The sequence below is a fragment of the Agelaius tricolor genome, unplaced genomic scaffold (assembly GCF_023055355.1).
Source record: "Agelaius tricolor isolate 1412-34295 unplaced genomic scaffold, bAgeTri1.0.p SCAF_32, whole genome shotgun sequence".
Lineage (NCBI taxonomy): Eukaryota > Metazoa > Chordata > Aves > Passeriformes > Icteridae > Agelaius > Agelaius tricolor.
In genome coordinates, this window is record NW_027269292.1 from 3,090,725 (window position 1) to 3,113,778 (window position 23,054).

Below are 23,054 nucleotides of genomic sequence, written 5' to 3' on the forward strand. Positions count from 1 at the left end.
GCCACACAATGGCACTCAAAGCTGTGGGGTTTTAATCTGAGTCTTTATTTAGTAGATTTATAAAAGACCTTTACATGAGAAATATAAAAATATGAAATAGGCTTTGAATCTTTTTAGGTAAAATTACCATTATTTTTTCAAGCTTTAGAACATGTAACCTGCACAGTTTGGCATCTTAGGTCAATTGCTCTCACACATTGTAAAAGTAGGAAAAAAACATCGTGTAAAGTATCTCCAGAAAAATAGCTGTATGTACCCCATCATACATGGGGTATTACTAGCAATAATTTATTTAAGACACAATGGCACAGTCATACAAATTCTCACTTTCTAATTTCTCCTTTAATTAATTCCATTGAAAGATGCAGTATCACTTTCCACTTCCAGTTGTTATCTGATGATTAAATATAAACACAAAACTGATTAAGACTGATTTGGCATGCTTCATACTTGTACCATGTGGATTTGATACCACTTTGTAGTAAAAATTAAATAAATATAAATACATTAAATAAATATATTGTAAAAGAACACCCCAGTTACATTAGAATTCAGCATTTCTTCATCCTAGCACACATGACACTTTGTCACAGCTTCAGGGCCAGTGTAAAGAAGTACTGCACCTTTAACCACACAGGCTCCCATGGATGGAATTACCAGCCCCACACACAGGAAATGGGGTTCTACAGCTCTGTGGCACCCCTTAAACACTGCCCTGATCTCACTGCTCTGAGCAGATCTTGGCTCCTGTGGCTCTGTGCCTGGGGCCTTTTCTTAGTCCTTGAGGGACATTTGCAGTTGATGAGTCTCAGGCAGCTCCCAGCTGCCATTGCTGTTTGCTGCAGGTACTTGAGCAGATCTGTTCTCATATACTGGGAGATAAGTCAAGGATTGTTCAACCTGTTCTGCAAATACTGCACCTGTTCTGCTTCATATTAAACAACAAGACTTATTTTCAGAGTAGGAAAACCTTGAATTGATGTTTCAAGTCCGCATTTTTTAGAACTGTTTCTGCTCAAGTATAAGGGACTAACTTTCCAGAGTAGTACTGGTAAAACAGAAATGGTACTTTCATACCATTTTTAGAATAATCATCAATGATTCCCTTTACAATCACTGGGGTGTGCCTAATGTGGCAGCAGTGCAATGGCAGGTTCAGATAATTTGCTGCAACCAAAGGGCTCCTTTTGCACATCCCAGTCCCGAGTAATTATATGATTTCAATCACTGAATTTGATTTTTTTTGTTGTTGTTGTAAAACACATCTGTTACAAAATCACATACAGTACAGGGATATTGGGTGATGGTTAAATCCAGCTTTTGCTCTTCATGTCCACAGTCCTGAAAACTGCCTTGGAGTCAGTAACTCCATGCCAGGGTTCATCGCTTCACCACTCGTGCCCTGAGCTCCACCATCTCCTGATCCAGCACAGCCACAGGTACAAGGCACTTTTTGGAAGCTTGGTTTCTTCAGAGAGAGAGAATTCAGCTCTTTGATCCCACTTTTCCCTGCTAAGGGTAGGCCTGTGCTTGGAATGTTGGTCCCAGAGAAGAAAGCTCCATCCCTCTCCTCTCAAACCGTGTCTCCTGTAAGGCTCAGCTCTGCAGAGTCCTCAGCATAGTAGTGCTGGAAGAGTCTTTCTTGGCAGCAGATGTGCATAGCGTGGTAGGTGTGCAGGAGCAGGCGAGGGAAACGAGCTGTGAAGTAACCCACAAAATCATCTGGGATGGAGCCCAGGGTCTCCTGCACTTCGGGAGGCAGTTCCCTGTAATGGTGCTTCTGTGGAGCAAAACAGAAGAGGGAAAAGCTCAGTCAGAAGGTTCTTTCAGAAGCCTCTTGTAAACAGAGCTGCTGGCGTTCCTGGACACAGTAACCTCCTACTGGACTCTTGTAAAGGAGCTCAGTACCTAAATCAGGGCCTGATACAGGCTGGCAACAACAGCAGCCAGAGGCAGGAAGCCAGAGTGCATGAGGAAAAGACTCCTTTACCTTATTTCTCATTGCCCTCAGAAGGTCCCGGACAGAGCCACCTTTATAGGATCTGAATTTTCGAAGATCTGCAAGAGAAACAAATTGTTTTGTGTGTTGTGATGCAGTTTTAGGTGCTGGGGTGTATGTCTGCAGCCACAGATCCTTGTAGGTGTGTTTCAGTACATAAACATGTACTTCCACCTAAAGAAACACTTTACTCAGGCAAGTAACAGTGATGTACCAAAACTGAGACAGTGTTAGCCTTACTTTCCTGTCCCAGCAAACTGGGAACAGCAGGTAATTCCCACTCTGTCAAAGTGCTGTCCCTTACCTGTCTGAAGAGGAACAGTGATGTGCTCTCTCCAGTCCATTTTCACCACTTCTCTTCCACCTCTTTCTAACTGCTTGACTATTGGACTGTCTAAAGATTCTTTCTCTATCCGGTCACTAACATCCTGGAAGAGACATTCAGATTATTTCTAGTTTTATTTCCCAGTTTTTCCCAGTATTTTCAAATTGCTGCTTCTGGCCCATTACAGCCTGTCCTGGTAGTGAAGTTAAAATTCCATTCCATGACAGCACTTGGGAATAGGATACAGAAGTTTCTGAGATTATTTGTTTCACCCTCTTCCAAACCTCTTTTAGCACAGAGGAGAAGATAAGGCTGGAAAGGATCTCAAGCCCTCAGCCATTTCCCACCCCACATCGGGATTCAGTGCTTGTTCACTCCTGTCCTTGAAAACCCTCTTGGCCATGTTCTCTGTGGGTACTGCAGCTGTGGGTGCTGCTTCTCCCACCAAGTGACCTTGGTACCATCAGCTCTGGCCCCCTCTGACAGATCTGCTCTAAGACCAAGCCAATTGCTTGTTTTACACCCTGTTTTACAACTGGGCTGCCTCGCTCCTCTCAGTAAGGCTGTGGATTCTGTGACCTCAGGCACAAAAGAGAGACTGAATTCAAGACCAGAAAAAGCCCTGAGAACTGAGAGGAGAGAAAAGGCCATCACAAACCTGAAAGAACTGGAGCTGTTTTTCTAGACTCCAAAAGAAGGGGTGTTTGAGCACACAGCTGGCAGATGGCCGTTTCTGAGGGTCCATGTTTATCATCTGCTCTATTAAATCGCGAGCGACAATGTCTTCTGCAAGGAAGAGTGTGCAAGGAAATTTACTTCTTTAGTTTTATTTTCTCTACGTTCTTAGGCTGTAGTAAAATGTAAAACTTTGTAATTTTATAATATTTTGTACTTCAGAAATTCATTATGGTCTCTACTTCCTCCTGTCCTGCTAGTCCAAGTGCTGCCCTCACAGATGTGCTGGGCAATCAACAGAAAGACTATTGAAGACTAAGAATATCAAAGTTCAGCTCTCTCTTTCTTTAAATACAGGAAATAACTTCACAGTCAAGACTACAGAGTTGCCCTGGGGCAGTAACTCCAAGAACTGCAGGCCCTTTACTTCAGGAGGATCTGAGGAGTACAGCTACCAAGGTCACTGTGGGCCTTGGTCCTGTCACTGGTGCTGGTGTTTAGCAGCCTGGGCCCTCAGTGATCCCTGCAGTGCAGTCCTTACCGTGCCTCCCTGCCTCCAGAGCCTCCAGGCTGTATGCTCCCAGCAGGATGTTGGCTTGCCGCTGCAGGGACTTGCCAAAGGGATGGCCACCTTCAGACACCACGTAATAGAAGACACAGCCAGCTGAAAAGATGTCCACAGTGTATGTCTGCAAAGAAACAGCCTTCACTAGCACTGACATCTTTGCCCCTGAAAGCTCTGATTCTCACAGACGATTATTTTGATCTGAGAGCAGAAGGAAATTTTCTGACTCGCAGATTTGAGCTGCAAGGCAGCCTGGGGGCCCAGGCACCAGGTGCTGCCTATTTTAGGGTCTGGCCCGGTCCTGGGCAGCCTGGGAAGGGTGAGCACTTACAGGGTTCTCTTTGCAGTCTTCACTCAGCATCTCTGGGGCGATCCAGCCCTCAGTGCCTGGCACGCCCGAGCGGCGGCTGAAGCTGTGCCTGCCCACTGCCAGCTTCTTGCACAGCCCAAAGTCTGAAATCATGGCCTTGACTTTCCCGTGAGCGTTGGGCATCGAGATGAGGATGTTGTGGGGCTTCAGGTCCCTGTGGACTGTTACAAACACCCACTTGTCCACTCAGGCAGTCCCAACAATCTTTGTAAATTTTTAAGTGGACCTTTTATAAGGCTGAACCACCATTGATGAAACCAAAGTCATAACTTCAAATGATTTTCATTGGTAATTTCATTTTTTTTTATTCCACCATGTTTCATACAACTCCTATCTAAAAACTTCAGCACCCTGCACCAAGAGTAAGGACTTGCTTTAGTACTCCAGGGCTGCAGTATGTTGCAGGGACAGGGCCAGTGTCAAATCATAGAACCACAGAATGGTTTGGGTCCAAAGGGACCTCAAGGATCATCTCATTCCAACACCGCTGCCATAGGCAGGGTCACCGTCCAATAGGCCAGATGAACAGTACCAGATCAGTTTCTCTTTATTTTACAGCTAAGAAAATGTAGTTCTCCATCCAGTCTTGAAAGGAGAGGTGTTCTTACCAATATTCAGGGAGTGCAGGTAAGCCAGCCCAGACGTTGTCTGCTGCAGGAGAGTGATGGGTTGTAAGCCATGGTGGCTGAAGACCTTCTGCTCAACATACTGCAACAGAGAACCAGGAGAGTCAGCCACAGCACTGCTTAGAAGCTGCATAAATAATAAATCCATGCACTTCACCCACTAAAAGATAAATGGATAAATTGTGCTATCTGGTAAGACACAGCAAAGAACTTTTTTTGGCTGAAGGTGATGATCTCTAAAGTCTCATTCAGAGCTAGAATTCTGTATAGGACTGTGCTCCAGAAAGAAGAACAGTCTTCAAAGTCTGCATGGTAGGAGAGGGAGGATGACTAGAGGGGAGTCCTTCACAAGAAGTTAAAAATCAAAGCACAGCAGCTTCTCTCCATAAATCAGGCCAGGGTTAGGGATGTCTTTCTACAGGTTTGGAAACTCCCCCGTTCTAGGAACATGGAATTGTCACAGAGGTGACAGTGGGAGTAAATGGAACCTCCCCTGTGTCAGGCACTTCAGCAGCTGAAGCCCAAGGGAAGGGAAGGCCTTGCAGGGAGAGGATGCTCCCAGGCCCGTGGGTCACCTCCTGCAGGGTGGCAGCGCAGAGCTCGATGGCGATGTACTGGAACTGCCGGTCCCGCTCCGTGCAGAAGTAGCGGATCACGTTCGGGTGCTCGTCGGACTCGCGCAGCAGCTGCACCTCCCGGTCTGCGAAGCTGAAGCACTCGGGGAGAATCCTCTTCACTGCCACATCACGGTTGTCAAAGGAGCCCCTGCAGCCAGGGAGGGAAGGCACAACAACCCCTCACACTCTGGAGCCACAGCACGTTCCGAAAATGTGACAACAGAAGCCATTGTAGAGGCCAATGAAAGCAATTCCTGTGCTGGAAACAGGTACATTTGGCCAGTAAACACTTCTTAGGGAAGGAAAGTAGTTTTTGCTGGTGAAGAAAATGCATGAAGATATTCTAGACACATGCAAAAAGTTTCTGTTCATAGTAGATGTGAGGGCTTTTATAAAAAAACAAATTAAAAGGACCTAATTCAAACACAACATTGGTCTGTTTAGTGCACACATTCTTTTCTACCTGTAAACAATTGTCCCTTCAGCACCATGTCCCAATACATCTTTAGGGTTAAAGGAAATCTTGCCAACAATCACTCGGTTTGCTTCTTCATCTGAACAAGAAAAGAAAAACAAGCACTGGTTTAGGATGGGGCAAGGCAGCCTTTTACAACTGCACAGACCTTGGGGCCAGTCTGTAAAAGTCTTTTAGGTCATGTTCAAATTTAACACACATATGATCAAAAGAAATGAACATGTCCACGTTGGTACTTACTCTGAGTAGGCAAATAGTCTGTGGTGACCCAATGAGCCAACATCAAGAATCTAAACACATTTACACACACCTTATGGCTCATGGCTCTGAGAAATGAGTGGTTCCCAGCAGCCAAACTCTTTCTAAAAGTTGATCTTGCATTTAGGAAATACTGGCTGAGAGTAATGGAAGTGGGTTTAGTAGCCTTTGAAGGGACAATGAGTGCACAGGAAGACCAGGCAGGAAGGTCGTGCTGCCTAATCCCCATTTCTTGAGTCCAGTTAACCATCTTAATATGTGTTTTTATTTAAATGAGTATCTCCCTGGAATGGCTGCAAGTGACAGGAACACACTGCCCCGGGCAGCACAAGGCCACAGCTGGCTGTTACTGTAAAGCAACAATCCTGCTGAGGTGCAGGGCCCAGCCTGAATGGTTCTTTTCATCTTGCTGAGCTATGAAGTATCATCAATAACTGTTCTGCTGTACCATCACACAGAGTGGGGAATAGAAACACAATAAACCACACTGAGTCAACTTTACCTCCCTCTTCTTGCTCAGTGGAGAGGCAGCTCCCAACATCAGATGTGGAGATGTTGGAGTAGGCAGAGTGGTTGGAAGCTCGGGGGGACAGGTTTGGGGTGCTGGCAGCTGAGCTCTCTGTCCGGCCGTACGACGTGTCCAGGAAATCTGCCTCGGGCGGGAGCTCACCAGGAGCACCAAAGGGCAGCTTCTGCTGCTGCAAGAGCTGGATCTTCTCTTCCAGCTGATGCTGCCTCTGCTGCTGCTGGTGCACACTCTGTGAGAAAGGACCTCAGTGAAGATTTGGCAGTCAGGTCACGAAGGGAACGCTACAGCTTCTGGGGAGCTACTCCTAAAAGGTGGGAGCCAAACTCTCCTGCCCTGTCCCTGCCAAGCACACAGGCTGGGGAACGTTCACTAACAATTTCTATTTCATTCTGGACTTCCATTGCCAAGATGAGAAATCACATGGCTTGGTTAAAAAAAGCTGTTTCTGGGTTGACCAGGAGTCTTTAAACCACAGAAGGATAAAGGCTTTGATTCAAAACTTGGAAAACCTGATGGTGGTTTCAGGTGAGGAAGAGAGGAGCAAAGCCAATAGTGCTGTGATCATATCCAAAAAGAGTAATACCTACAAGAACCACAACTGGTGGATGGAAAAGAAAACCTCTCTAGAGCTGGCACATATGGCCAGAGAAATCCCTGTTAAGTCAAACCCGTGCCTTTGCTCCCCAGTGCACATCTGTGAAGAGGGAAATATCCCTGGAGTGTGTCACTAACTCCTGTATCATTTCTGGGCTCTACAACATTCCTGATGCCCCCAACACTCAAAAGCACATCAAGCCAGGTCAGCATTACCATTGGGTAGGTGATGATAAAAGCCACCCAGCCCACAAGCAGGAAAGTGCTGAGGATGATCGTGGCCATGTCCTTCAGCATGGAGTCCACTGGAGCCTCTGGCCGCGGGATGGGCCGAGCAGGGGTCTCCTCCATCTCCTTTGGAGCAGCTGGAGGCCCTTCTGTTGAGGAACCTTCAACAATGTCAATGACCTGAGGCAAAGAAAGCTCTGTTAGCTCAGTATCTCTGTGGGTAATGAGGCATTCCTAGCCAGCCTTTCTGCTACATCATTTTTAGACATTTCTAAACCTACCAAAGTCAAAGTTTGCACGTGGGGAAAACAATGCAGCAGAAAGCCCTAACTCTGAAACAAGGAATGACACTTCCTCATACCAGTGATTCTATGTGATAAGTACATGAGCATCTGACACAAAAAATGTGAAGTAATTCCATGCATTTTCCTCCTGTATCCTTCCCCAACTTCCACTCCTTTATATTCTTTTCTCATGCAGTAAGAGAATTATTCTCATCACAAACCTCTTCAATTGTGGCTTTCTCAGAGTCAGCTGGAATCACATTTTCAGGCCTCTTTGGTAAGTTGCTTGGGAATTTCTCCAGGATCTTTGTGGGGGCAGACAATGGTGTTTCATGGTGCCCTTTAAATAAAACACATGTATTGAAACAGAAAGTTGTCCTTTTTTAGGAAAGATATTCTTGATTGCAGCAACTTTGCTGCAGAGTGAGAACATCACAAACATGATGCTCATGTATAGAGCAGGAAAGAGAAAGGAGAGGGAAAATGGAGGGCAGAGGCCACTGAGAGCTGCAGGGGAACATGAACTGCTTCAGGGAACTGCCTGACATGCAGGAGAGAGGCTATTAGCAAGGAAAGGGATCATGGGAAGAGAAAGATGGCACCTTAAAAAACTGAAAGTTGCACACTGTCCCTGCCCCAGAGCTCCTGTCACATACATCACTCAATTATCACCAGTCATCACTTAAAACTGAACCTCAGACAGTTCCTCATTTTTGAAGCAAAATTGTAAATGCACTGAAAATTCAATTCCAAAATTCAGAGACTTGGGACACACAGGACTGGCTGACAATTAATAAACATTACCTTCAGCCTCTGTGTTTTAATCCATTTACAAAATGGAGAAAACATGACTGTCTGATCCATATGATGAGGATTAAGGTAACAACATGCACAATAAGAAATCCAAACAGACCCAAATACAGTATTTACAGTAAATGATAAATTACTAGACTCCTCTCTGAGGGAGAGGGCAAATAAGCAATAAATCACTTTCCACACATGGAGCATTTCACCTCGTCACAGAATAAGGCAGGGGGAGCCTTGGGAAAAACAGAATGCAGCTGGATATATAACACACTATTTTATATGTAAATGAAGATAAATTAGACACTGTTCCTAGAATTCAGTAGTTATGGCCAGGCAGGGCCTCCCACACCTATCAGCAGCCAGTCATTCCAGTAGTTGAGCTTGTGCTTTTCCTTCAGCCTGCCCGAAAACTTGACATCGGTGCTGGGCGTGATCACGCACTCGCCGCTGTCTTCAATGGTGACTCCTTCTGTTTTTGGACCCTCCAGCAAGGGAATGGCGCTGCCACGGGGCTGCCGAGAGATCCGTGTTACAATTACTGTTACTGTGACCTTAGAATATTTAAATAGGCAACTAAATTTAAAATCTGGAGGTCAAAATGGGTGGGCAAGCAAAGATTACTGGCAGCAAAGTCACTGTGAGTAAACACAGCCATTACGCCCTCAGCAGCTGCTGCCACAACCTTGGACATTGGACCTTTTCAGGGACATGCTGCCTGGGAGATGAGATTACTCTTTTTTTGTTTTCCCCTACAGTTAAGCAGGATCTGTATTGCCTACCTGGCAGCCACAATGAGCAAAACAGAACTATGAGCTGTCTGTGGGGAGTTACTTTGATGAACAAACCAGCAATTTTAACTTGAACCACAAAGCACCAACAATAGCAGTAACCTCAGGTCTGCTCCTGCTGAGCCTGCCTGGCCCAGTTCCTGGGGAGCTGCAGTTATTGCTTTGCAGCATTGGAAATGATCCTGGAAGTATGGTCATGTATTCTGTGGTTTTTAATTGTTTCAGGAAACAATTAATTTGCTATGCATTTGTTGATAAAATTCTAAAACTCCTCAAATTTCTGTAGATGTACAGTCTTCAGTGTTTTATTTTCTTTTTCGATTTAATATAATTTTATGCACAATTCCATTTCCAGCTTTCTTCCCAGCCCAGGAAAGCACTCATTTCAGAAAGACACTTCCCACCCAGCAGCTCCCCACTCACCACCACAGTGACTCCCTCGTGCACCATGGAGGGCGACGCGTACAAACTCGTGGAGTATTTCCCTACGTACAGGGTCGGGCTGCAGAAACACAGTCACTGTTAGCAGCAGGCAAATGGGTGTGTTAACATCTCAGCTAAAACCTGGGCAGCACAGCCCTGCAGAACTAATGCAGGAGCTTCCCAAATCATCAGTATTTGTATTTTGAAAAGCCTCGATCTGTAAAATTATTTTAAGTACTGCTGTACTATGAAGTGCTTTTTTTAATTATGAAAGCATTGTCAGTTCATTATTCACAGCACCATCACTCATTTGACATAACTCATGTCCTATTTCTGCATTTTTCAATAAATGGCATTTGCCAAAATGCTGTGCACCATTTTTATAGTGTGAAAGGCTTCGCATTAGGAAAACCAATTTAATTCCTCATTGTGAGAAACTATTCAACACAGAACATCTGATAAAACTTAGGAATATACACTTCCCAAGTTTATAAGATTTTTGGTTTGGTCTCTGACCTTACAGACTAAAAGATCAAATATTATATAAAAGAACATCTGAAGAACCAGAAATGCTTTTATGCATTCTTTTCACCATGTTGCAACCTGTAGCACAAGCCTTAACTGTTGTGTGTAATGACAAAGCTGTCGAATGGACAGTGAGAAGAGCAGAGTCTCAGGCTCACGTTAGTTTGCTCTTGGTCTCTGTTTCCTTAGGGAAGGGATATTTCCACTTGGTGATGTGTCCAACCTCCCCGGACATGAAGGTCAGGTAGCGCAGGGTCTCGATGCCCACGTTGGTGTGCAGGACTTTCCTCAGCCCCTCTCGCTGCCAGATGTAAAAGGCCACCACGGGGGACGCGTAATTCTGGATCCACAGCACGTCCCCGGACTCGCTGTCCACGGTCACCACCAGCCCGTCCCCGTTGGACACAAAGTGGGACATTTCTGCAATGCACAAACGTGTGGAGCTTCCCTGGATTCTGTAGCTTTAACAATGCACAGGAAGAGCTCTGGAGTGCAGTCACCACCACACCTTTCACTGCACAGCAGCTGAGCAGCAAAGCCTTGGCCAGAACTGGGCAGACACAAGTCCAGCTGCCATTCAAGAGCATTGCAAGCAGGTTGTGCACCAGAGTTCAGATTTGCTGCCTCTCCTGCCATTTCTCACTGATTTTAAGGAATCACACCTTCAAGAGCTGCACCCTGCTGGACTCAGTTTACCTGAAGCTACCTAACAGGCTTTAGATATTGCAGTATGTGATGGATAAAAATGGACAGAAGTACGTGCACCACACAAAAAAATCTGAATATTTTTGCCTATATACAAAACTCCATTGCAGGAGGGAGAAAGCAATTAAATTCTTACTGTATTTTATGTCTTCATCAGGCAAAGTTGCTGCATAATCAAAATAGGTGGCATTCCATCTCAGCTCCTTCTTTTTGGTGTCATACATTGTGATTGTGTACTCTGTTAAAAGATATACAGTCTGTGAAGCAAAAAAACCTATGAGAGAATAGAATCAATCTTCTCAAATCTGAGACACTCCTCAAACACCACACAGCACTCACTGCTGTCAGCATCTCCTTTTTTCCCAACACTATCCCATGTAAAGGGACACACTGATAGAGAGGTTAAAGAACAAGTCTGTAACACTTATTCCTGTTTCTAGTCAGCACCTCCATGGTGTTGGTCTGACTTTACCAGATATTTAGCACACTGCACTTGTGATGTCAGTGGATCTGCTCTATTTCCATCTTCTTTAAACAGTTTTTTAAAAGCTGTATGTTACAGAACAAACAGTTCACAGCTGGTACTGGAATACATCATCAATTACAATACAAATGCCACCTTGTCAACAAAAAGAATAATGGACCTAATGCCAAAGTTTAAAAAACATTATCTCACTGCTGGTAAAGTTAATAATTGTTCTGTGTACAGTCTAAAATCATAATTCAGAGAAGTTTTTCCAAGAAATGAACTTGAAAACCTGAACTGACCACAGGGTCATTTGTTATGAGCCTAAACTTTAAAAATCAGAATTTTCTTTTAAACTACAGTAAAAAAAAGCATATGACCTGTTCTCCCAAGATACAGGAGGGATGTTGATGGGCAAAGACTTTCTGCAAAAGAGGAAGTCAAGGTCTGCTGTTTCTCCCCAGTCATGAGGTCAACCACGTACCAAATATCCTGCTTTTTACCTGAAATCATAATTGAAGTCACATTACCATTCAGTTGGGAAAACTGCACTTTCATTCAGCTTTTCAGTCTTCTTTTTTCTTTAGTAGACTCATGGACTTAGCACAAATAAAGCATTTTTAATAAAACAGTTTTTCACAGTCAGGCTTAAGTTTGTCATTTAGCACTACTGGCCAATCCCAAATACTGACCACAAACCCCAAACCCAAATACAATATTTAGAAGAGTAAGTACTATTGGCTGGATGATTTTTTCACATATAAAATCTAACAGAGCTCTGAGTGCAGCAGATCCCAGAAGCTCTCAGATGAGGAGACTGAAGTGCTCATGGTGATAGACAGGAGGTGGAAAAAAAAAAAAGTGAGGGTCAACACCTTACAAATTGCTTAAGGATTGTAATCCAAACATCCCACTCAAGACTATATGAGCCATGGCCTTAGGAATTTCTTTGAAGTTAATACATGTATGGCATGTTTAGAAGCTTCAAATAAACATTTTTCTCTCATTTACTGGCAAGACTTGAAGTGGAGAACCAGAAGGAGCATTGGCCCTTCAGGAGATTTAAAAACTAAGCTCACTCTGATCTTCACATATTTTACTGTTGTGATAAGTAATAGCTGCCCTTTCTTCTCCTTTTCTCCTCCCAAATCCATTTGCAGTTAGAATGAGTCAGGACAGTGAGCAATAAGTTTATTATTTGTACTGTAAATGAACTGACTGTATGTCAGACAATGGAGGATGTCTAACTGTGGTGAAATGGGATTGCTAATTTTATTCTAATTATCAGGCAGTCAATGCCATTTATAATCATAAGAAGATTTTAAGTAGGAGTCATATTTTGTTGAGAGACTGCATCTCAAGAAACAAAAAATCCCCATACAGGCATCTCACTGCTAAGAAAAGGTGTTTATTCCTTCAGGAAAACCAATTGGTTTTAATCATTACACAGGAACTGCATTCTATATTAATCAGATTTCCTGTTATCAAAAGATTTATGAAAGATCATAATTAATACCCAAAATAAGGCCTATTTCCTTCAGTCTGTCTGGGAGTCTCTACATTTTGTAGTTGCTGAACATCTTGCAATGTAAAAGAGATAAAATTTGAGCTCACCCATGTACAGGATCCCATCAGAACTGCGACAGGGAGATGCCTGCACCAGCTCTGGGATAGTAAATGGAAGTTTCTAGGGGAAAAACAAACAAGCAATAATTGCATTGGTTATTTCTATTATTATAATACCTGAGAATTCAGCCAGAGTAAATACTAAAATATTTAACAATGCCCAAGTTCCTAAGGGAAATCATAGCAGCTGAGAAAAAAGTTCTTGTAGTAAGCCAAACATTTTATTTGAGTATCACCACAAAGTTTAAAAATGAAAGTCAAGCATTAAGCAGTAGCTGTAGCCTACATGGATTGGTGACTAATTTGAAAGGTTCAGCATTTTTGTTTGCTTACTAAATACTATAGAGCCCCTCTAAAGGGGTTAGCACCAAGCATTTACTAATCCTGCTTCTGGCAGATGGTTTTAGAAATGTGTTTGGGGAGAGTGACACATCTGATCAATGTTATTTTGGATATACCTTCCCATCAAATCACACTGAGATTATTCAGAATTTGGATAACAAACCATAAATTTTATTTGTAATTATCATTATTTTAGCAAGTTACAGAAAATTCGTACATGGGGACAAGACGTGGTGTTGATATTTTCAAGTAGAAATCCCTTCCTGACAATCTCAAGGTGGCAACATTCTTATCTAACAAAATAAAAGTATATTTTCCTTCTGCAAAGGCATGAGGTTGACTGGGGCATTTTTTAGGAGAGAATTTAAAAACATACTTACAGTCAAGCCTTCACTGTTCTTGCCACCAAGTGTGTACAAACTGCCATCATTTGGGTCTGGAAGAAATGCTGGCCTAGGATTTAAGCAGCAATTATAAATGATAAAAATGTACTGTGCTTCTCAGAGAGCAGGAAAGAAACTGTGGTCACTGCTGGCTTTACAGAGAAGTTCATCTGACATTGAATTTTTTGAAGTTTAATTTATTAACTGTGAAAATTAAAAAATATAGGGAAGTTTCAGAACTGATAAAACCTAAGACCACTAATGTATTTGAATGCACAAAGATCCAAATGTGGCAGGCAATGACTCAGGTGAAAGCTTTTAAACTTAACCTACAAGCTCTTAAATGACACAGATTTAGAACAAACCTAAACAAGAGAGCATAAGGAAGGCAGGAAACAATGAAAGAGTTTCCAGAATTAAGTAAACTTGAGAGGTGAAGGGATCCCTACACCCAAACTACACAAAGACCTCCAAACAAACTCAAACCCTACTGTCTATGGTTCTATCATCAAAAAAAGAAAGAATGTCACCACTGACTTCAGAGACAAAGTTCAAGTCCCAAATTTATTAGCTAAATGTGAGGTTGCTGCAGGGAGCAATCTGAATTCACAGCTCGAGGATGTCATTTGCAGATTCTGGTTGTGGTGCTGGTTGTAGTTTCCTGTGTTTCACTGGTTTAAGTCTCTGCTTGAGGGGGATAAGTACAGAATCCAGAATCAGCCCTGGCTCTGTCACTTCCCACCTGCCACCCCTGGCACAGTTCACAGCCCTGATGTCCAAACCCAGCAAGGGCTGCAGAGAACAGGCTGCACACAGGATGTTTCTTCTCAGCTATTGTATGTAGCTAATTCTATCCTCTTATCTGTTCCCCATGCCACCTTAAATGGCATTCTGCAAGGTGTGCAGCTTGTCTAGAACACAGATGGGTTTGGTTAAAATTAAACCAAATTTTAAGATGTCAGTGGAAATCGAACAAGCTGTAAATGAGTCAAAGGAAACAGACTTACTCTTCCACATGGATCGGCACCTGGAGGACAGGATCTGCACACACAGAAAAAGAAAAAATCAAAATCCTAGCAGTTCAATCCCTTGAACTCACCAGATACAGGATCAAGTCAGGCCTGCAACATCTTGCTCCTTTTAGAAAGGCTGAAAGTAAACTCTCAGCAGCCTCCTCTTGTTCCTGGAACTTGGTTCATAAAATGGGAAACTACAAAGCACTTGGGAAAGTCTTCTGAAGTCCTTTATTCAGTTTTACCAACACTAAATACCTCAAAATTACTGAGAGCTTACAGAATCACAGGATTTTCATTCCTGATGCCAGCACCACAGAAGGATCCTGATTTATAAGACCTACTCTACAATTTCCAAGACAAACGTGTGTTTATTAATGGTATACTGGCAGAAAATACCTCAGAAGGCAAGAGGATGCAATCCTCTAAGTATCTCCACTTCCACAGGGAAAATCAAACTCCACTGGAAGGAGTCTGAGTAAGAGGATGACAAATGACCAAGCAAACAGTGTTTTTCACCTCTTCTGTCTCCATGCAAACATCATGATGCAACAGGAAGGAAATGAGAACAAAAACACTGATGTTTTGACAGCCTTTGACTGGGAAACTGGCACAGGTTGTGGGCAGCCTGAGTGTCCTGGGGTATCTGCAGAGCTAAGCAAGACAAGAACAGGAAATTCAGGGCTCAGTACCCAGGGCTCACAGAGTCTGTGCCACTCTGCAGGGCATGGCACCACACCAGAGCTGGCAATGGCCTGCAAGGATGACCTGGTTTACATGGATTAAAAAATCATAACCCCCCAACCAAGCAAATCCCTGGCTGCAACACAGCTGAAAGCAGCAGCCACCCAAAGAAACACATTTAATGCCAGAGACAGAAAGAAAGCAGGAGATGAGGATAACAGTACAGTTATCTTTATTTCATTGATTTCTTCTTACAACAGTAAACACTCTCAGAGCAGCTTTGTTCAGTATATAACTACATGTAATTTTTTTCTCATCAAGCCTAAAAAATGTTCCAGGATACACTCCCAAAGGTGTCAAAATAAATTCCATTTAATTCATTGAGAACCCAAACACACATCAAAGGCCATAAGAATAATTAACATTGGAACAAAGGAGCTTAGTGACTCATCTTCTGTATCTGTCTCTACAGACCAGGCTGCTTAGTCAGACCTTTTCTTGCATTAACTACATCAAGCAATGCATTTCTATCCCTTGTGTGAAGAAACTGGTTTCAGGATATGTTGGGAGGGACGCCCCTCTCATTGATTATATGTCAATTATTTCTCAGTGTTTGCTTGAAGTATTCCACAAGCTTTATAATATCTAATACAACACATGGTGAGTTACATCATCAGCTCTCCATCCCTAGGAAAAAACAAGAAAAAAGCAATTTTTGCCCATCATATACAGTGGATTGACTTGAGCTGAGCTGCTGGGTTGAACTACTAAAGGCAAACTGAGACCAAGTTTATGGACTCAGGGTATCCCTAAATCTGGGTGAAATGACCTAAAAGAAGAGATTAAAAACCAAAGGCAAGAGGTTTTGTAATCACAAATGCTTCATGGGAAGGGAATGCTCAGTTTTGTGAAAGAAACAGCACCATGAATCAGAACAAGTGACACCTGGCTCAGAACAAGCACCACCTGGCTCAGTTAAGTAAGATTTAATGCAAATGCTACAAGCATTGCTAAAGGCAAAAGCCAAATAAACTGTAAGTCTCTTGAAGAACTGATTACACAGAGAGTGTCTTACATGGTAAGAAAATAAACTCTCACCTGTGGTGCCAGTGATTATTGTGAGACAACAGCAGCTCCACCAGCAGCACTGGGGCAACTCCTTCCTATTCCTAAAAATGCCCTCAAATGATCACTAGGAGTTACAAAGCTGCACAACCTCTTTTTGAAGTGACTGCATATTTATTATTTCATTGTTAACAATGCAGATTTTCTATAAAATCACTTTCTAGTCAACCTGGGCTAAAGTTAAGACTAACTAACATAAATAGATTATTGTCAGAATAATCTTCAGAAACTTTTAATTTTAATTAGAGGACTATTTCTTCTCTGAATTAAATGGTGGTGTGAAGTTGTTAGATGAAATTACAGTGTAAAACTACTACAATCTGAATAAATCTCCAACTTTGCTAACTGCACTGTTAGTGGCAGGACACCTCAGCAGCCCAGCACAGACTGGGATTGCCTCAAATATCTCAGTATTTCAGGGGCTTTTCAAACACTGCCCAGGAAAACCTGAACAATTACAGGAAATTTCAAAGTAGATTATGTCTTCTAGCAACTGATCCTGGTTTGTCCTTGACATTTGCAGGAGAGCCTGGTTAGTAATGCTTCCCTAGAGCTCCTTCTCTCTCCTGAAAATACAGTGGGGAGTAGTAATACAGCAAAACATTTTTGGGCCAATAGCTTGGTTTTATTTAATTTTCTAAAACTGGGCAATCTATTTTTATCAACCAAAATAAAGCACTCCCTTCTGCTCCAGTTAAAGATCTGAGAATTTTTGCATGGTTTTATTGACCACACAGTATCACAACAGTGAAAGGACACACACACACATCTCTATGTGCAATGATTATTTGCATTGAGCTTTTGTCCCTCAGCTTATATTTCTGAAAGCTGTTGGGAAAATGTCACTTAAAGCAGTTTCCAATGTCATCAATCAATGTCTTCTACACTTTAATAAACAATGCCAGAAGTCTCATGAATGTCTCTATGTTTTGCAGTGTTTTTCTGAAGCACTGCTGCCTATCAGATGACATGAAGGATTCTTATGGCAAATCCCAAGCTATTCAGTGTGTACAGAAGCATCATTGTCATGAAAGTCCTTGAACTTCTCTTTAGTACCATGTCTTCAACATCATGTTCTTCTTCAGAAATGAAAAAATTCCTGTTTTTACTTGATTTCTTAGTAACTGAAATTTGATTTATGAGCAAAGATAAAAAAGTGGTAGATAGAACAGATTAAGAATTTATGACAAAGCAGCAACAATTTTTTAGGTACTTAGTGGCACATGAGCCAAAACACTGATTATTCTGATGGCTTCCTGCACACTGAAGTGTTGTGTGTGAATTGTTAGAAAGCATTTATGGATTTCTGATTGATTTCCCCACATGAGGCTCTTCACAAGGATGAAGGAGTTAATTTTCTAAAGTGAAAGGAATGCTCCTGTCACTATTAGCACCATCCACCTGGAAAGACAGACTGTGGAAAGCCATTTTTCTACATTTTTAGTTACTGAGGTGATGTAAATTTTCTCATTTTCTTAATACTTTTATGATCTTGAACCCAGGTTGTGGCTCTGCAGAGACAGATCCTTTGAAGACAGACAATAAACTCTTCACATTCACTTTCGTGTGTTTTGGGACCTGGTCCAACCTCTATTTCAAAGTTTGTTTTGAAATAAGAACTTGCTCTGAGCTAAAAAGAGAATCTCAAGTGGAATTAATTGTTGCCAGTTCTTACAATAGTTTTCATGTGCTTGAACACAGAGCAGGAAAAGAGTGAGCCCTCTTGTGACTGAAGGCACCTCTTGCTCCACAAGGGCTCAAACAGAAAAAGCTCTTGCGAAAGTCAGAGTACTGAGTCCTCCTCTGCAGCTGCTCCCCACTCAAGTGTTGACATGCTGGGACTGCTCCACCTCACTGCTTTCAAAACTGCCTGGCCTGCAGCTCCCTGTAGCTGGGAAAGTCCCTCTAACAGGCCTGATCTGCTCCAATACCAACAGCAGCAGTGACAACCACTGAACAAGGCAGAACTATTCTGTACTGGAATGAAAGCTGGACAGAAAATGTGATAAAACTGAAAAATACATCTCCCTCTCCTCAAGCTTCCATCCATGTAGCAGGGAAAAGCCAAATTCTTGCAAGGTCCTACAGAAAGCTATTTCCACTTTCTAGACTAAGAAAACAAATGTCAAAACAACTCTGGAGCATGGTGGGGGTGAGTTAGGAAGCAGGACACCATTCTGTAAATATCTCCAGTGCTGGAGAGAAGACTGAGTTTTCTATAGATATTTCCAATGGTTTCCAATTTTTTTTTCCTGCAGTCTCCACTAAGACAGATTATGTTACTGATTCCTACAGTAAAAACCTGCAATTCAGCACACACAAGCTTTAGCTTCCTGAACTGGTAACACAGCCTCTATTAGCAAAAAGTTGTAAAATAACCTTGTTAAGAAAAATAATTAAAATGAGATTGATCCTACATTATAAAGATTTATTCTAGAACTCCAAGTGTTTGTTTACAAGTACAGCAGTTATTAGAAACCTGTTAACATAATGTCTGCCCAGTAATTTGGTAAATTATTTGGCTCTATTCCACTTCCCCAAAACGAACATTTTGACCTGGCAGCAGGCAGATGTCCCAGTCCAGCTTTGGTTGCATCATGGCCAGAATATATTTGTGAGTGGGCAGAAGTGTGCAACACGTTTCAGATGGTTCTGACCCACACTTTGCATACATATATGGAAAAAAACCTTATGAAACTGTACCCATACACTAAATATAATGCATTTTTCTCCATATTTCACAAATAATGTAAAAAAATTAAGATAAATTTGCCTTTTGCCCAAACTCTGAGCATTTTTAACATACAAGATAAAGATAAAGATAAAGATAAAGTTGCATGTTGACATCACTGTAATGTGCCCTTAGAGCCAATGACTGGAAAGGAGAAGTGGGAGGCTGAAACAGTGACTAAGTCACTGCCCCACTGGGATGAGCTGGAAAAACGGTTTCCTGCCCTGAGGCCCTACCACAAGGTTTGGGCTAACGGGCCAATTTAAACCCATCCTCATCTGCTGTGCAGGGACTGCAAGTGAGGCTAGAGACACAAAGTGTGCTCTGAAATTTGCTGACAACAGTACTGTTCTACAACTGTTTTGTTTTGACAATCCTTATTAAGGTACAACTATGCACAAAGATATTATTTCTTGTGTGGGAAAAGCCACTGTTACTAAAGCAGGACCTACAGACCTCAGACTTGCCCTTTAAAATCTGTATATTGGATCCCATAGATAGATAGATAGAATCTTTATCCCTTTGTCTTATCATAAGAGCCCTCTAAAATCTACAGGTTATGAGTGAGGTGTTGGAAATCAAAACCTTTTAAATTGATTGTGGACCATCATTTTTTGACTGCTAGAAAGAACTGAAGATCATAACAAAATTTCTACTGGCTCTAAATGGGGATCCAAATCTGCACATATTAAATGTTTTTCTGGCAAAACACTTTGAATTAGTTCTTAAGGGAAAGCTTTTAAGGAGCTGGTGAATGAAAAAAAAAAAAAAAAAAGAGAGATCCTTTGAACAATGTAAGAGGACAGAGAGAACAGAGCAACACCCTGCCCAAGAGTACAGCTTGAAACACTGCAGCCTTAGCATCTCAAATTCAATCTTGTGTTCAATAAACCCAGCTCTTGAGTTAACAGAGACATACAAGGTGAGTTTTACAAAGATGGGAGGGAACAGCATAGTCTTAAAATCACAGTCTTAAAGCTCACACTGAAATCAGAACTGTGAAATGAAGTCTGACAGGAAGGAGGAAAGCTTTCTCCAGATTCTGCCTTGCCAACAGGTTCTCATGACCATCTCTTTCTCTGTCCACTTGCATTGAAACACAAATCTGAAGTGCTGCACCTCTGTACCTTTCAAAGAGGTCTGCAGGAGATGACAGAAGTTGTTTTATTTCCATCAGTTTTGGGAAAGAGGTTTCATCCTAAGGAACCTTACTAAGGATGCTGAGTAAGTACCTTGCTAGTGGCAAGTGCAGAAAATGTGGGAGCCTACAGGAGCCTGTCCCACTGTCACTCAGGGCTGACAGCTCCTTGTATTGATCAGGGGTGGCACCAAGAGAAATGTGAAATGTGCTGTGAAATGTGAGCCACAGCCTTTCCAACGGGTGCCTTCAACAGCAGCTCTTTGTGTGGGGTCACAGCACAAGCAGAGGAATTACAGGGGAGGAGGTACATGGGTTTTTCTCTAAACTTTCCAACCATTTGCCAGCTTTCCAAGGCCCAGGAAATGAGCAGCAGGAGCTACCTGCTCACTGAAAAATCCTGAGAGCTGCCAGAGAACAAGACCCTGGAAGCCAAAATGAAATGAAGATTTTAAGCACCCTGAACAAGTCCACAGTCTCATCACATATAACTGCAGGGACACAGCTTATTTCTGGCAGTGGAAAGTCCTATTCCTAACTGACCTAATTTTTTCCTGCTTTATGGGCAGCACAACTATTCTGACTGCCTTTCTTGCCAGCACTGCATGAAGGAAGGAAACCCAAACATGTTATTGTGGTGATAATCATTGGCTCATTTACTCCACACACCTAAGATAAGCTTCAGTGCTAAATGAAAACAAGCCACACATAGCAAGATATTCATGTTTGTTTAAGCACTGCCTGATAATGAACATGGCCTTGTTTTTTTTTTCCCTAATGAAAATAAAATGTACCTGAATTGCCCTTTGTTAAATACCTTGCTGCTCAAGTGCAGTAATAAAATGTTCCCTTCCTGGTGAGTGCCTCTGCAGTGCTCCAGGTGACCTCCACAACTTCTCAAAGCACCTGAGCTACAACACATGGCTTATCTGCTGTAATCAGGGTAAAATGGCACCTGCAAGAGCACGGCTTGCAGTGCAGGCCAGGCAGTCTCTGTTACAGCACCAGCATGTTGCTGACAGGCAGTGCACCCAACTACTGTGTTTATACACTAATATTAATAATGAATTCTGCACTATTAGGTCTCTCCAGGGGTTCAGCAGAGAAAGCTGAATGGGCTTTCATTTGTTTCCAACGCTGTCTTGTCTGTTGGGCCTCCCACCCACAGGGTGACCACCAACAAATACAGATTTGCAAAAATAAATAAACCCCCTCCCATTACAAATTCAGTCACCAATTTATATATAGGCCCTTGTTCCATGTCCACTTAACTCAGTTAACTCAGGAGGTACCTTGGAGCACTGATACCTCCCACTAATTCTTCTTTCATTGACCCCTGTGTGTTGCCCTATTACACAGAAATAAACTAAGGAGCAATAAGTGCTTTGCAAAAATTGAGTGAGCACAATTTTAAGATGCAGAAGTTAGCAGCAGAGAGGAAACAAGAAGTTCCATAAAACCAGATTATCCAGTCTGGCAGTTCTACAGAACCAACAAGAGTTTTGCAACAATTCTTTTTTAAACAAGGGAAGTTCCTTGAGCAACACACTCTGATCCAGATCTTTTTTGTTACCAAAGTGTGTTCATTTCTTCTTCAAAAAACCTCTTGCCACTTATAAAGTGTGGCTGCAAAGCAATGCCAGTTGTGATACCCTTCTAGACTAGCACTGGGCAGGGTATGTTTGTGTCACTGGAATGACAAAGAGACCAGCAAGTTCTTCTTAGCCTACAGCAGCACTAAATTGGGAAGCTGACAACCTGCTTTTAGGCAGGGCTGTTCAGGAAAAGGAGGGGCTAAATTTAAACTGGAGATGGGAGAAGACCAAGATCCTTCAAGAAAACACTTGGCTTAGCCCCTTCTACTCTAAGAGCTACAAAAGCCTTTTTTGCTCATTTAAAAAGTTAACTTTTTGTCTGATAGATCTGCTTTCAAATACAAATGCCTTTACAAAGAACAACAACTGGTTGGTAATGCAGACACCAGATAGGCATGATCCATTTCCCACTACTTCAGCTCACCTACTAAACTGACAGGTTTAAAAACAGAGGACAGAATGATGCTGTCACTGACTCCTTCCACTTGACCCTTTAGTTTGTTTCCAGAAGTGAAGGTGTTACTATCACCTCTGCCATACATAATCACAGTCCCACTAAAAAATATTTGCTAATTTTGTTTACAAATACTAAATTTTTCATCAAGACAGAGCTAGTTCTGCTCTGTCTTGATGAAAAATTACAATTCAAATTACAAAATTACTTCCAGTCATTGAACAATGTTAAATTACTTTATACAAGTGCAGCTCTTTTATTTAAAAAACTGTGTGTTCCTAAACATCTGTTATAGAAAAATCCCTGAGGTTTGCACAATATGCACTGCACCAGAGAATGTAGGGTATTCCAGAGACAGAATCCTGCAATCCCTTTGCCATCAGTTCCACAAGCTGACACATCTATTCTGTTCTATGCTTGCTTATATTGCAGTCATTCCCATAAAACATGACACCTACCAATTATACCACCACACCTTAAATATCCAGGGGAAAAAACCAACCAAACAAAACCCCCAAAACCCTAAAAACACCTCACATGGAAAATACCTACAAGTGAAATTATAAACATAACCATGACTCTAGAAACACTGTAGCTTAATTCTGGAACAAGAGCAAAATTAAAAAAGAAAAGAGAGTATTTTCCAGATCTTACAACAGTTGGAATTGCCAATTAATTGGACTGTTATTTCTGCTATTGAGTAG

At 42.2% G+C, this 23,054-nt stretch overlaps 1 protein-coding gene across 2 annotated transcripts in view; it reads right to left on the reverse strand.

Moving 5' to 3' along the window:
• Positions 1-24: 24 nt before the first annotated feature.
• ERN1 (endoplasmic reticulum to nucleus signaling 1) overlaps positions 25-23,054 on the reverse strand; it is a 32,574-nt gene continuing 9,544 nt past the window's right edge. Inside the window, exons 3-22 of one of the 2 annotated variants that reach the window (XM_071451281.1) lie at positions 14,618-14,651; positions 13,608-13,680; positions 12,874-12,946; positions 11,640-11,762; positions 10,930-11,031; positions 10,247-10,508; positions 9,564-9,642; positions 8,702-8,864; positions 7,767-7,885; positions 7,250-7,441; positions 6,413-6,668; positions 5,641-5,731; positions 5,136-5,325; positions 4,543-4,642; positions 3,896-4,095; positions 3,541-3,688; positions 2,983-3,110; positions 2,304-2,427; positions 1,991-2,058; positions 25-1,780 (exon numbers count right to left, since the gene is read on the reverse strand). In XM_071451281.1, coding sequence (XP_071307382.1) covers positions 1,574-1,780; positions 1,991-2,058; positions 2,304-2,427; positions 2,983-3,110; positions 3,541-3,688; positions 3,896-4,095; positions 4,543-4,642; positions 5,136-5,325; positions 5,641-5,731; positions 6,413-6,668; positions 7,250-7,441; positions 7,767-7,885; positions 8,702-8,864; positions 9,564-9,642; positions 10,247-10,508; positions 10,930-11,031; positions 11,640-11,762; positions 12,874-12,946; positions 13,608-13,680; positions 14,618-14,651 — 2,732 coding nt within the window. In that variant the 3' untranslated portion in view covers positions 25-1,573. Of the gene's footprint in view, positions 1,781-1,990; positions 2,059-2,303; positions 2,428-2,982; positions 3,111-3,540; positions 3,689-3,895; positions 4,096-4,542; positions 4,643-5,135; positions 5,326-5,640; positions 5,732-6,412; positions 6,669-7,249; positions 7,442-7,766; positions 7,886-8,701; positions 8,865-9,563; positions 9,643-10,246; positions 10,509-10,929; positions 11,051-11,639; positions 11,763-12,873; positions 12,947-13,607; positions 13,681-14,617; positions 14,652-23,054 lie in introns of those variants that run through there. The other variant, XM_071451283.1, reaches the window with a different exon arrangement.